General features: G+C 40.6%; 1 protein-coding gene across 4 annotated transcripts in view; it reads right to left on the bottom strand.

The window, feature by feature from the left end:
* The window catches only part of LOC134213700 (uncharacterized), a 62,885-nt gene that overhangs the window by 844 nt on the left and 48,158 nt on the right, over nt 1-13,883 (bottom strand). For all 4 annotated transcript variants that reach the window (XM_062692987.1, XM_062692986.1, XM_062692985.1 and 1 more), the window contains exons 4-6: nt 540-611; nt 372-443; nt 77-253 (exon numbers count right to left, since the gene is read on the bottom strand). In XM_062692987.1, the coding sequence (XP_062548971.1) occupies nt 77-253; nt 372-443; nt 540-611 (321 nt within the window). The remainder of the gene's footprint in view (nt 1-76; nt 254-371; nt 444-539; nt 612-13,883) is intronic.

Here is a 13,883-nt window from a genome sequence, read left to right as displayed (position 1 = left end):
ATAAATAGATATTGAAAACCGTGGTCACCTCGATTTGCTTTATTTGTCGTCCAATAATACCATTTATAATACCAACCATAACAATGTGCGGCACATGACTTATCAACAGGCAGTAAACTCCCGCCGACGCACCCACCATTTGAGTCGGTTCAAATACGGACGCTCCCATTCCACCGGCAATCACGCCGGCAAAGTACACCATCAACACGGACCCATGTCCCTGTTCGGTCTCGAGGGGGAAAGCCACTATTATCTGTCGGGTTGAAATAGGAAATGAAGATGACTAAAATAATAACGCTTAGCTATGTTAACAATATGTGCGTGATTGGAATAGATAAATTGATCGCACATTGTAGTGATTCCTATCATACCTGTATGATAACGTTGAGCATCAAGTGGACGGCATTGGCGTGGAGGAAGGTATAAGTCACGAAACGCCATATCTTTGGAAAAATTGGAATATGAAGAGGGATTGGCATGAGTGATTGAATTTTTAGGATTATTTATTGATTTTCTTTATTGGCTCGTGTTCAAATTACCTCATGCTGCAGCACCGGGGAAAATATGAGAAGTTGGTAAAATCTATCACTGTTGAAGACATACGAACATATCTGGAAATGAAACGAAAAAAAAAGTGATAGACATTTGTTACTCTGTCGCAATAAAATGTGACACAACTACGAGATTATAGAGTGTTGATCTTCTGCATAGCTATCAATCATTGTGTTTCCCGCTTCTCAAGTAGAAACCAGAAAATGAAAATGTGCATACGTCGTTAAAATGCCATGTGACTCCATCTTTCCAACGCACACCGGATGGGTGCTACATGATCGGAAATCGTTCGGTTTTGAGTTCATACTGTTGGACTATTTCACCATGCTCGATTCCTCTAGTAAAGATCGTTAAAATAATCCAAATCCAATGAATGTTATGCCCTTCTGCTCTATAGTTTAGCATTTATTTTTATTGCAATCGAATAACACATACGCACGAATTTAATTTCCCAAAGAATGCGCCAATGAATTTGTCCAACTGTAAATATATTGAGAGACCAACGACTAGTTTCTATAAATCAATTGTGAGGTAGATGAAAAATATCACTATGCCGGGAAAGGTTCAAACTTGTTACAGCCTCGGATACACGACGAGTCAATAGAAATGCAAATTGCTATATTTTGGAAACTTTTTTTCTATAAAAAATGCCAAAAAGCTGTTGAATTTCTTCGAGAGTGTAAATATCGATTTAATCTTTTTAAATCAGACATGATTCCGCTTCTAAGCATTGAATACATCATTCGAAAACTTTTGGTCTGTTGATTGCACTATTCGAATTAAATAATGAAAAAAAAGTTACTTAGGTCCTTTTGAAAAGTCAAGCGAGATTTGTTTATGGAATAATGCTATGACAATTACATTGCAATATAATAAAAATTACTGTTTTACAGTAAACTTAAAAAAACAAACAGAAGCCTAAATGCATTCATTTTTGATATATTGGAAGCCAAAAATAGAAAAAATAAAATTTCATTGTGTTCTGAACAAAATCCACAGAACTTTCAAAATATTGAGAAACATTTTTTTGGGAGACAACAATGAGAGGAAGACATACGAAAGGGGTTAACGACAGACATTGAAATGGACAACAAGAGGAAGCTATTCGATATAAGGGAACGACAGACAAGGGGATGGGCAGACTAAGATCACAGTCCTACATCAGCAACTTTCACAAATTGGTGGACAAGGGACATGTATTCGGGATCAAGGCATGCCAACACTTCTGTAATAGGCTTTGGTTGTTTTCCTCGGACCCGGAGATGTTCAGTTAATGCAGATCTGGGGCCGCGATTCTCCTCGCACGCCCACACGACATGATCAATATCCTGATAATCCTCGCCACAAGAAGAATCCTGGTTAGAAGAAACGCTGAGTGCTTTACAGGTTTCATTGGCCGAACAGCCTCCAGGGTACTTAGACTGTCGGTGAAAATAAATAAGTGGTCAGGAGGTAGGGATGCAATATGCTCAAGTAAATAGTGTACAGCAGCTAACTCAGCGGTACACACATCTGTAAAAAAGCTTCTCTCGTCGCTGGCATGCACGTATTTGTTTGCAAATAATGGAGGTATGATCTATGCACGAAGAAAGTCTGGTATTCCATGAACCTCCTGCTTCATGGACAGAACAAAAGTAACAGAGGAACTGTAAGAGTCTAAGAAGTTTGCTCGATTGGTGTCAACCGAAGATGGGCTTACCTCCAGCGTCATATACCAGTGGTAAATACTCATGAATCGAGATTTAAGGGTTTTGTTTGAGCAGCTTCTCGAAGTTGTCAATGACCAATGGATTGAGAACCTCACAGCGGATGACGATCCGGAGCGATAATTCCGCGAACCGATCTGTCAGAGGCAGTACTCGCGCAAGTACTTTCAGACTCATCGTATGAGTCGAATTCATACAACCCGACGCGATACGGAGACAGCAGTACTGAAAAATTTAGCCGCGGACTGGAAGCAGAAACTACCGTATTCGAGAACCGACAGAATGGTTGTTCGGTACAACGTGATACAATCTTCTGGATGCGCTCCCCACCATGCTATCGTTCGCATGCAGTTGATTATTTTCTGGCATTTTTGTGTCAGATACACAATGTGCTTCCCAAAGGTACATTTCGAGTCGAACCAGACCCCGAGGTGACCAGTGAATGAGCGACCTACACAACACTGGTCCTCACAAGTTCCAATCTCACGCTTCCACGGGTTTTCCAATGACAATCGACCGCCAGCAAAGGGTTTTGTTGTCCTTCTGACATCAGCTAGAGTTAGGGGTTGCGACCAAGGAGACCATCGTCCCTAACCCCTAATCCCAAGGCGTTAAGCGACCCGTGCAGAGAGGTTGCATGGCCGGGGGGGTGAAATAATGAGCTAGGCCTTTAACGGAGCCTGTGGGGTACCTGGGCACCCTCCGCAGTAATTGTCCCTTACCGCGTCATGCTGGGCTCTGGTGTGGTGGACCTCTTTTCCCGAGCAACTCGTGGGACCAACATGGAAAACCAAGTCAATTCTTCAATTAGTGGTAGTAGTGTAGGCGACAACCCCTTCGCAAGAGGTGGGTTGTTCAGGTCTCCGCCTAGGAGGCCAGAGGCAATAGTCGACAGCTCGGTGCGCAGCGCCAGCGTGGGTCGGTTAACCTTCTCCTCGGTTACGCCGGTAGAGGTTATGGACGGCCCATGGCTTGTGGGGGCGATGAACCGCAAACGCGATGGGCTTTCGGCTTTCGAGGTGGCGACGGAACAGCTGGACGCCATCATCGAAGCTTAATATCAGTAAGGACCTCAAGAGGAGCTTGCTGAAACTTCGAAAGTCAGTCTCCAGGGGAGCGCTCCAAAACGTGGAGGGTTATTACCCCGAACAAGAGTAGTGGGGCTGGGAAGCTGAACCTCGGCCAGGTACCTTCAAAACCGGGGGAGGAAGTCCAGGAAAGACGGTAGTAAGGGGTTACGGCAGGCTGAGAGCTCTCCGCCACACCAGACCAGGGAAATAGAAGGGGATGACGCCTTCTGGACACTGGTCAAGAACAAGAGGAAACCGAAGACGTCAAGGGCCGAAAATAAGGCCCAGGCGAATAAGGGTAGCAATAAGTCTAGGGTAGGCGCCAATCGCTCCAGGGGCGATGCCCTAGTCATCACGACGGACGAGGCTAAGTACTCGGACGTCTTGAAGGCGATGAGGAGTGACGTCAAGCTCGGTGAACTCGGCGCCGACGTACGTCGAACAAGACGTACCCGGATGGGCGAGATGATCCTCGAGCTGAAGCGGGGCGTCTCGCAAACGGCCTACAAGAAGTTGGCGAAGGAAGTCCTAGGCGAGACGGTCAAGGTGAGGGCACTCACGACGGAGGTGAATCTAAGGTTTAAAGACCTGGACGAGATCACCGAAGTCGAAGAGCTCGTCACGGCACTGCGGCGACAGTGTGAAGTGGAGACGCCCACCGTAGCCGTTCGACTACGGAAAGGTTCGGCAGGCACGCAGGTAGCATTGGTTCGGCTATCTGCAGCGGACGCCTCCAAGGTAGTCAAGTTAGAGAGCGTCAAGGTGGGATGGTCGGAGTGTCCTGTGGGCATATACGAGCAACTCGAGGTTTGCTTTAAGTGCCGGGGCACAAGCAATGGGACTGAAAAGGCCCTGACAGAAGCAAGCTCTGCCGATGCTGCGGATTGGAGGGACATAAGGCACAATGCTGCCAGAACCCTCTCAAGTGTTTGATTTGTTCCAGCAAAGCTGTGAACAGCAAGCACCCCGTGGGGGGTTCGAAGTGCCCGGCGTTTAAGCGTGCTGCAAAATCACAGTGCAGGTAACGCAGCTGGCTTGCTCGGCCTCGCCCAAGTGTCCGGTGTGCGCAGGTTTAGAGGAAATGGCGGAACACGTGCTGTTCGTGTGCCCAAGTTTTCGCGCAATGCGTGACCACATGCTTGCCACATGTGGTCTGGACACTACCCCGGACAACCTAGTTCGGAGGATGTGTAATGAAGAAGTTGGCTGGAACGCCGTTTTATCGGCTATCGTCCAAATCGTCTCGGAGCTACACAGAAGGTGGCGCGTGTACTCAAGGATGGCCCATTGAAGCTTTCTTGAAGGTTTTCTTCTAAGCGTTCCAGTGCGTCGTGCACTGGCCCATTGAAGCATTACTTTCTGGTTGTACCGAAGGGACTATGGGCTTGGCGGCAATGAAAACGGTTTAGCGGGTCGGGGATGTAGTCCTGCCTCCCACGTTTGCTTTTGGAGGCGGTCCCTAACCCCGCACTTCCTGGACAACCCAGGATGTCTGTTGAGCATATCAGCCGAGATGCTCAAAGCTGACCCCATGACATCCGCTCAACTACTGCATCATTTATTTCGTAATATCTGGGACACCACAACTTTCACGGTCGACTGGATGCAAGGTATCTTAGTGAAGGTGCCCAAAAAGGGTGACCTGACTGTATGTGATAACTGGCGAGGCATTATGTTGCTGTGTACCGTTCTCAAAGTTCTGTGCAAAATTATCCTAGCCAGGATTCAGCCAGGAGTGCTGCACAATGGGGTCCTGTCCGACCCTATCCGGGTCGTAGCTGGTGTGAGGCAAGGATGTATTCTATCACCGTTACTGTTCCTCATCGTAATCGATGAGATTCTGGTAGGTGCGATTGACCGTGAACCAAACCACGGGTTGTTATGGCAGCCTATAACCATGGAGCACCTAAACGACTTCGAATTGGCTGATGACGTTGCACTCCTCGCGCAACGGCGCTCTGATATGCAGAGTAAGCTCAACGACCTTGCCGAGCGCTCCTCCTCAGCAGGTTTAGTCATCAACGTCAACAAAAACAAATCGTTGGATGTAAACACAGTAGTTTCACAGTAGCCGGGCAACCAGTGGAGAATGTTGAAAGCTTCCAATATCTTGGTAGCCAAATGGCGTCAGACGGCGGTACCATGATCGACATAGGCGCACGGATCAAGAGAGGAAGGGCTGCCTTTGCGAGTTTAAGAAATAACTGGAAAACAGGCAGATAAGTGATTGCACCAAAATACGAATTTTCAACTCTAACGTGATATGTGTGCTGTTATACGCTAGCGAAACATGGTGTGTATCAGTGGAGAACACTCAACAGTTTTTTTATCATCAGACTAAGGCCGGAGTGGCCTGTGCTGCACATAAAAGACTTCTCCATTCAGCTCGATTCATGGCTGCACTCCGGAGTCTGCGGAGGGTCCGCAAGTCGTCCTCCACCTGATACACTCAACAGCTGCAGGTGTTCATTAACAGATGCCTGCGGTATATAATTCGGGCCTGGTGGCCTCACAACTGGATCTCAAACAACGAGCTTCATCGTCGTTGTCACCAGAGGCCGATAGCAACAGAAATTTGGGATCGGAAGTGGGGCTGGGTCGGCCACACTCTACGTAGGGGCGGAAACGAAATCTGTAAACAAGCATTAGACTGGAACCCAGCGGGACATCGCAGCAGAGGCAGACCCAGAGGCTCATGGCGGCGAAGCCTCAATAAAGAAATAAAAGAAGTCGACCGAAACCTAACCTGGGAACAGGTTAAAGCGATAGCCAGGCAACGCTCAGGTTGGAGATCTTTCAAGTCGGCCCTTTGCACCTCCGGAGGTGTACAGGATCCATAAGTAAGTAAGTATACTTAGTATGCTAGAAAGGCAAAAACGCATTTTTGTGATATTTTAATGGTTTTCGAGGTCATATTATTGCATAATACCAACCGTATTACCATGTATGACACTCATTATGGTCAAAAAAAATCGAAAAATATTCAACGATTGAAAAAGTGATTGAAATGTGGCAAAAATAGCCAATATATGACAATAAGTGCGAAACAGCTTTTTTTTCAAAAACCGCTCTGTCGGAACCTCTAAACTATTTTTTTAAATTTTGGGTTGTTCTACAAAAATGCTCCAGATGTTAGAATCTTTCATTTAATGCTTGAGCATCACGACTTTTCGAACATAGTGTTTTTTTAGAACACCCTATTGTAGATTCATGTCGTTGGCTTCGAAAGCAGCCTAAGATTGAGTTGCGTGCTTGTAATTCACTCCATTGACTCCATTTAAAAGGTGCAAAAGGTGGGTCATCTAAATGCAAATTATAGTCGATTCATACTCATAAGTATTAACAAGAATAGTAAGAACTAGACAGGCCTGTCTTGGTAGAGTAATCACCACAATACTATCCAAGCCGTTCCTGCGTGGACGTTAGGCAGAATTAAAGCTATTTTAAGGTGATTATACAATCAAGCCATGTGCGTGGCTAATCTAGCGTGATCATTTTCGTACAATGCTGAAATTAAAGTCGATTGTTTAGCATAAGTAAGCAATCAATCTACGGATGATTCATCCCCATGGGTGTTGTGGTTTTCTCAATTCGTGCTCTTGAAAAATCACTAGAAAAAGCACGTGGCTTCCAAGATGGCCGATTTGTGGCTTTGTTGTATAACCACCTTCAATGCTTGTTCTCTCATATGGCCCTTGGACTGATTGGGCAACTAATAAAATAATTCTCGCTTAACTTTTCAAAAGGTCCTAAGTAACATTTTTTTCATGAATTAATTTGAGTAGCGCAATCAACAGACCAATATGAAAGCTTTTGATTGCACTAGTCAAATTAATTCATGAAAAAATGTTACTTAGGTTTTTTTGAAAAGTTAAGCGAGAATTGTTATAATATTATAATTTCTTTTTTAGTTCACTTCCACCTAAATTTTTGTTTCAACGGAAATTTATCATGTCCACAACAGATACGTTTACTAGTCTATATCATGTGCTTCAGAATAAAGCAGACTTCGGTGAGCTGACTTCAACGATCTGAAACTGTAAGGAATCATAGCCTCGAATCTTAGATGTCTGTTGCTGTTGCTCAACTTATCTGATAAAACGTCGCTGACACCTATCAAATATTGTCAACTAAAGCGGTACCATTATCACAATCTAAACAACCTGTCTGTATAGGGTTGCATATAAAATCACCTCCTCTGTTACACTTGGCACTCCTTAAGGGAAAGAAAATGCACAAAATTTCCTTCAAGGGACGGACATTAACCCAAATACCTACCTAGCATACAAATGTCTGTTCGCTTTCACTTTCGCATGTGTCCCCACGGTGCATAGAATAGTGCGTCCCATTTTCTTATTCCCGCGAGTGGCATTTAGGATTGAATGCCGACGGTTCCGGAAAATCGATAGAAATAGGAAAAGCAGTGAAGCAAACCGGTGCTGTGTGAAGATATTTTCCCCTTATTTTTTGTTTCTAGGAAAAAGGAAAAAAGTGGGGTGACTGGGTGTGGTTTTTACTAAACTCGTTCTTAATTCACAACCAGAGGTTGTGAGGCATCGCCAAGACTTACTGGAGCCGCAGCTCTATTGATGAGTTCGGAAAACGATGATTCAATATTTTGTTATTAGCAATTTCGGGGGATGTATTGATCTCTGTAGAACATTTGACATTATACGGAATGATAAATTTACTTGCTCTTGTATGATGTTCGTGAGCAAACACTGCAATGATATTTACGATACGAAAGGATAATGGCTATATTCTTAATAAGGGTTAATATTCTACGTATTTTGCCCTCGCGCAACTATCGAATGTCTTTATCTTGCAAACAACATAGAATCACCCTTTGCCTTATGATGTGATACTATAAACCTGATGAACAGTATACTTTTGTCCCCCCAAATTATGTGTCTGACCATTCGCAACAAACAATGGTATACTCTTTCGGATTGCTTCACCACCCATGTGTGACGTTCAAATAGTCCTATAATGAGCCTTGTCAAGACTTAATCGTGCGGATATATCGTTCCAATATGAATAGATTTAGACTGATCCAACAATTCATTAGTGAATAAATGCCATAAACTCATAGAAACAGAATTTGTAAAAAAACAGTTTACCCATGAAATTTTCCTTAGCTCATATAAATTAGTGATGTGGACAGTGGACTTTCACATAATCTGGAAGATGGTTCAGTCTAAAATAAAGCATAGCGAATTATCTCAAGTATAGCATATAATGCAACCCATTGACTTGGTCAAATCTCGTCAATTATCGACGTACTTCTAAACACGCCTTTCGCAAATGCACTTCAATCGCCATGCGGCGCAAAGGCATGAATCAAGTGGAGAGTAAATATGTAAACAAAATGCCATACCGACTCGCTCCCGCAAATTCACCGAACAATCCTCCTATTTTTTTTGCGCTCGGAGCAAGTTCAGTTTAAGGTAAATATTTGCTATCACCTGTGTTGCGCTGCTCGTCAATAGAGCAGTAGTCAGTGTGCCGCATGGCCAACGTTACCAATGCCAAAATCAATTTTCTTTTGAGACTTGTTTGGTTCCGCGTGTGTCAGTTCTTGTCAGTTGTGCTGTGCATGCGAACTAACTTTTAGAATAATTGATTAAATTCAGTAGCAACTTTGGGTTCAGATCGTAATTTTGAAATGTTTTATCTTATCCAATTTTTACAATATACATATTCTATTGCAAGTTTATTGTTTTGAATGGTAGAGTTACAATACAACGTATTGTTTTTCTATAATATTTTTTATTCGGTTGGTGAGCTGCTGCATCCCGTATATTCCGCTCGACCCTAACCACCCGAACAAGTTTGTAGAAGACGGTAAAAGACATCTAAAAAAAAATCTTTTTGGGTATTTCAATTACTACGACCATTTGTTAGATCTATTGTGATATATGTCCCATTTGATGTAGCTTTGTCAAGTTGACGCATCATTATAATGTAAAGCAGTGGTTCTCAAAATGGGGTACATGTACCTTTGGGGGTACCTTTGCTGGTCTTCAGTGGTACCTATGACAAAAATGCGTAATGGCGGATATCAGAATAAAAAAAATCATCGAAAAAACAAATATTCACACACGTATTATGCATGCTGACTTGATTCTAATATTGTATTTAATATTGTATTTATATATATATATATATATATATATATATATATATATATATATATATATATAAATATGATGTAAGCTCTGATGACCAAAGATGTCACTACATCAGCATCAGGCCCACGATGAATTTCAGGTTTATTACTGTGGCGACTATTATCACCAGCGTGGATTTTTCCCTCTCGGTGCTATTTCAGTATACTAATAGTGACCTATTTTCCGAAAACGTTACTCGTCGAGTACAAAACCAAATCTTCATATACAATGGCTAAAATTGAAATTGTCTTCAATAGCGAATAGTTTATTAAAAGATCAACAGATGAAACAGAAAGCGATTTCGCCAGTATGTGCAACTGTATAGAATGAATTATAACTAAGTTATCGCATGACTTTGTTTGGTGCGCTACGCTAGTGATATTTGCTAGTGCCTGTGAGAAAATGTTCGGATAAGAAGAGGCACCTTTTGTTTGCGCGCTTTGTAAATATTGTAGTGCAAAAGATATATATATATATATATATATATATATATATATATATATATATATATATATATATATATATATATATATATATATATATATATATATATATATATATATATATATATATATCATTAGGGCTAGTATCAAGTCTGTTGATGTAATAAATAAATAAATGATAAATAAAAGATTAGCAAAAAGAATTATTGTTGAAAGGATCAAATTTTTTTCAAGTGTTCCATCATGGTGACTTTGTCCGAAAAGGCTTATTTTCATAAAATCAGTATCTCCGCACCCACTACGAAAGTATAGGTTTTCCTCTTTCACGCAGGTGCATTTTTAAGATGTTCTATCGGGGACATTTTTTCAATACATTTTTGGGGAGGGGGCGGGGATTTTAATCATCTGCTATCATTTGAGATTTGTATGGAGTTTGCACCAGAAATTGTGAAAAAAATTTTCCGATGTAATTTTTCATATGTATTTTTTTAATGGAGTTTGCCGCTGAAGGAAGCAAGATTGGAACATCCGGGTTGACCTGTGTTCACCCCAGCACCGAATAGACCGATGGGTTTATTCCGATTTATCTCTTAATTGATTTATTATTTTGAGAAAACCTGCCGCTGGAAAGTCGCGTATTGACTTATATTTCATTTTAATTTTTTTATATTTTTGTCGCTTGTCGCTCAGAAATCTAGAATCTTAAAAAACAGAATGTTCATCGAACACCTCTATCCAACTTGTAAATGCTTTCGCAAGTAACTTATTTAAACTCGAGAGTTCTTTCGGGTCTCATTTGGGTTATTTAGTTATTCCGTTTTAAGATATCTCTTATTCATGAACCAATCTTGAACCTCAAGCAACCTGTTTATCGGCGATTCAAAAACTTTGAGAACTAGCAGCCAAATCCATAAACAGTTCTATGAAAGAATTATACCGTGGGCATCGAAATCCGTACACTTAAGCACCTTAGTATATGAAAAAGTAATTAGAAAATAGGAATCGAATGTAAATAAAACGTTTTTCATTGACACAGGAACATGAAAGCCTCTACTTTCGAAGTGTGTCACATTTACTCGTTAAAAAATATGAAAAACATGATAAAATAATGAATAAATTCAACTACTCCCGACTCGAAATCCGTCCAACGTGGACGAATTTCGAATCAAAGGATCAAAATCGGTACAGCTATTTTTTACCTAAATATTTAAATTGAAGCAGTCTGATTGACTAAACTACCACTGTAAATAGTTCGATACGCACCTTGAGAAGCGATCCCTTCGATTTGTATTCGGCTCATCTTATGTAATGATTAGCAATTAGCTTGAGCTTGAGATTGAGCTTGATTGACTGCTCGTAGTTGCTACTTCATTAGGACCAGATCAGCTGTTCTTGCACAGAGAACCACCAGATGTTTACTTGGGACTAGCACTAATCTTCAATGTACAAGTACTAGTGATCTCATTTGTTAGGTCATACTGGCGCCTGCCATGTCAGAATGCAAGTCAATGTAGGAGAGGGGAAGGAAATTATGATGCAATCACTCGCCCACTGCAAGCCAGGAATATACCTCTGCACTTACCACGAGTTCATGCGGAATTTGTTGTTTGGAATTTCTGTGTTAGGTTGGAGAGGCAGAGGTCCGTCTTGGTTAACGAGCTGCCAATGTGATAGATAGGAGAAGGTAACTGATTGAATTTCTAATTGGATGTAGGAAACGAGCTCTATAAGTTCATTTCAATTCTAGCAGATTACTAGAATACTCGTTGAAGGTATAGGAATAGTAAAAACGGTATGGAAGTCATTTCCAGTTCAGCGATTGCTGAACATGAGAAATAAAGAGAAAGATACAAAGTAGGAGGAGAATGGAACGGACCTGGATTGAACCTACGACCTCCTGCGTATGACGCAGCGTAGCCATATGATACAAGCCTTCTTCGAAACAAGAGAGATCACGCACTGAACTGATTAATTTTATTACTCGGCAGTGCAGAACACAATAATTCTGCTGACCGCGCGATCGTTCTGCTGTCCGAAACATACAGATCACGCACTGAACTGATTAATTTTATTACGGCGCGCAATGCAGAACACAATATCGGCTGACCGCGCGATCGTTCTGCTGTCCGAAACATGAGATCACGCACTGAACTCATATGTAATGATTAGCAATTAGCAATTAAAACTCAGTTACTTTTGGTGCAATTATGCTGTACTCGAAAACAAAATGGCGGCAAAAACTCCGCTTTTGGTGGGTGGAGATTTGTTTTTGATTTTTGTTGTTTTAATTTTAAAGCCTTCTTTCCATTTCTATGCCCTAAAAGTTTACTGCCAAGTATCTGAACAGGATAAGATAAATTATTTCTACATTAATTATCTTTAACCCCCTTTAATTTGTTTATATCTCATGAGGTGGACGGATTTCGGTGCTGTACGGATTTCGGTCCCGCACGGTACTTTAGGAATGTCAAGAATCTCTAACATGAATGCTAGGATTTGTTTTGTTGTTTATGTTAGAAAACTTTACAGTATACGATTTTAACCATTTATATGTGTAAATCAAGCAGCAAGGCTCTGAAGGGTCAATATAGATGTCAAAACAAAAATGTCCACTTTGTCCAACGTATAATTCATTTGTGTTCAAGTCTAACATCGCTTCATTATGATACGTTATTGAACAGTTTTCCGCTCCATAGATTTTGTACAAAATGCAAATGTACAAATGTTCCGTTCCCCAGAAAACAATTCTCCAAAAAACCATTTCCCAGAATGTAACATCCCCCAGAAAATATTTTTGATCATTTTCGTTTTAGGATTTCTTCTTCCAATTAGATAATGTATTATTTACCAATATTATTTGTTCTGAATAATTTAGCTTATTTTGGTAACCGTTTCCATATACATCTCAATGCAATCAGTGTTGCTCTTCTCGAAAGAAACAAATAAAGTATCAATTTCAGCGCTTTGTTTTGCAAACATGTGCTCTCGCCACTAAAAAAGGAATAACAGAGGTAAGAAATACAATAAACTGTCTTTCATTTCTATGTTCTTCACAGGATGAAAAACATTCTAATAATGTTTATATCCATCTGTATTTCTGAAAGCTCTAGCTCTAGCTCTAGCGTCAACTAACATGAATAATGTAATATCAGTAAAAAGCAGAAGATAAGCTGTCTTTTAAAGTTTTAGCCGCTTCAGAATCAGAATGACAATTGTAGCCAAATATAGGCTTGTAGCTAACGAATGTAAAAGAACTAATAATTTAAAACTTTTCAGCAAATTGGTTGCGAACCCAAGATGGCCATTAAAATATAGCTTTGCAAATTTTCATCATTATGATTTGTTGTTGTTTTAATCGCACGCATGGTAAAATTATTTTTGGTAAATGTATTTTTTCAACAACATATTTATTTATCACGATTACATTTTCAAACAGTTATTTTAAATGCTATCCTGTGATTGGAGATAACACACCATTATTTTCAATGTATACTCTAAAATATTTATTTAAATTCTTACACGGAAAATAAAAAGATAGCACTGAAAATTTAAAAATTGTAATAAGTCATCATTGAACAAGAATTTTCAAACTCTAAATAAATTGAAAATCAAAAAAGATGAGTAGATTCAAGAAATTATTTCAGTGTATGAAAAACTCGGAAAACAAAATTCTTAAAAGTCAAAATGTGAAATTGATGAAATCGCGAAGTCAAAATATCAAATGCCCAAAACGTGTTCAGATCGATTTTAGAAAGCAAAATAGTGATTTCGAGCGAAAACTTAAATTTAGGTTAAGTGAGTAATTTTAAAATCCCTAGTTCGACTACTACCAACTTAACGCCATACGTATCCTCAACAAACAAATATAATCGATGCTTTCCATTACAATTTGCAAAGTAGTCGAATGAGCATTCCAGATACAACGTTTTGCCTTTCTCATAC

This window comes from Armigeres subalbatus, chromosome 2 (assembly GCF_024139115.2).
Source record: "Armigeres subalbatus isolate Guangzhou_Male chromosome 2, GZ_Asu_2, whole genome shotgun sequence".
Lineage (NCBI taxonomy): Eukaryota > Metazoa > Arthropoda > Insecta > Diptera > Culicidae > Armigeres > Armigeres subalbatus.
The sequence above is the reverse complement of the archived record's forward strand: the minus strand, read 5'-3'. Positions and strand labels throughout refer to the sequence as shown.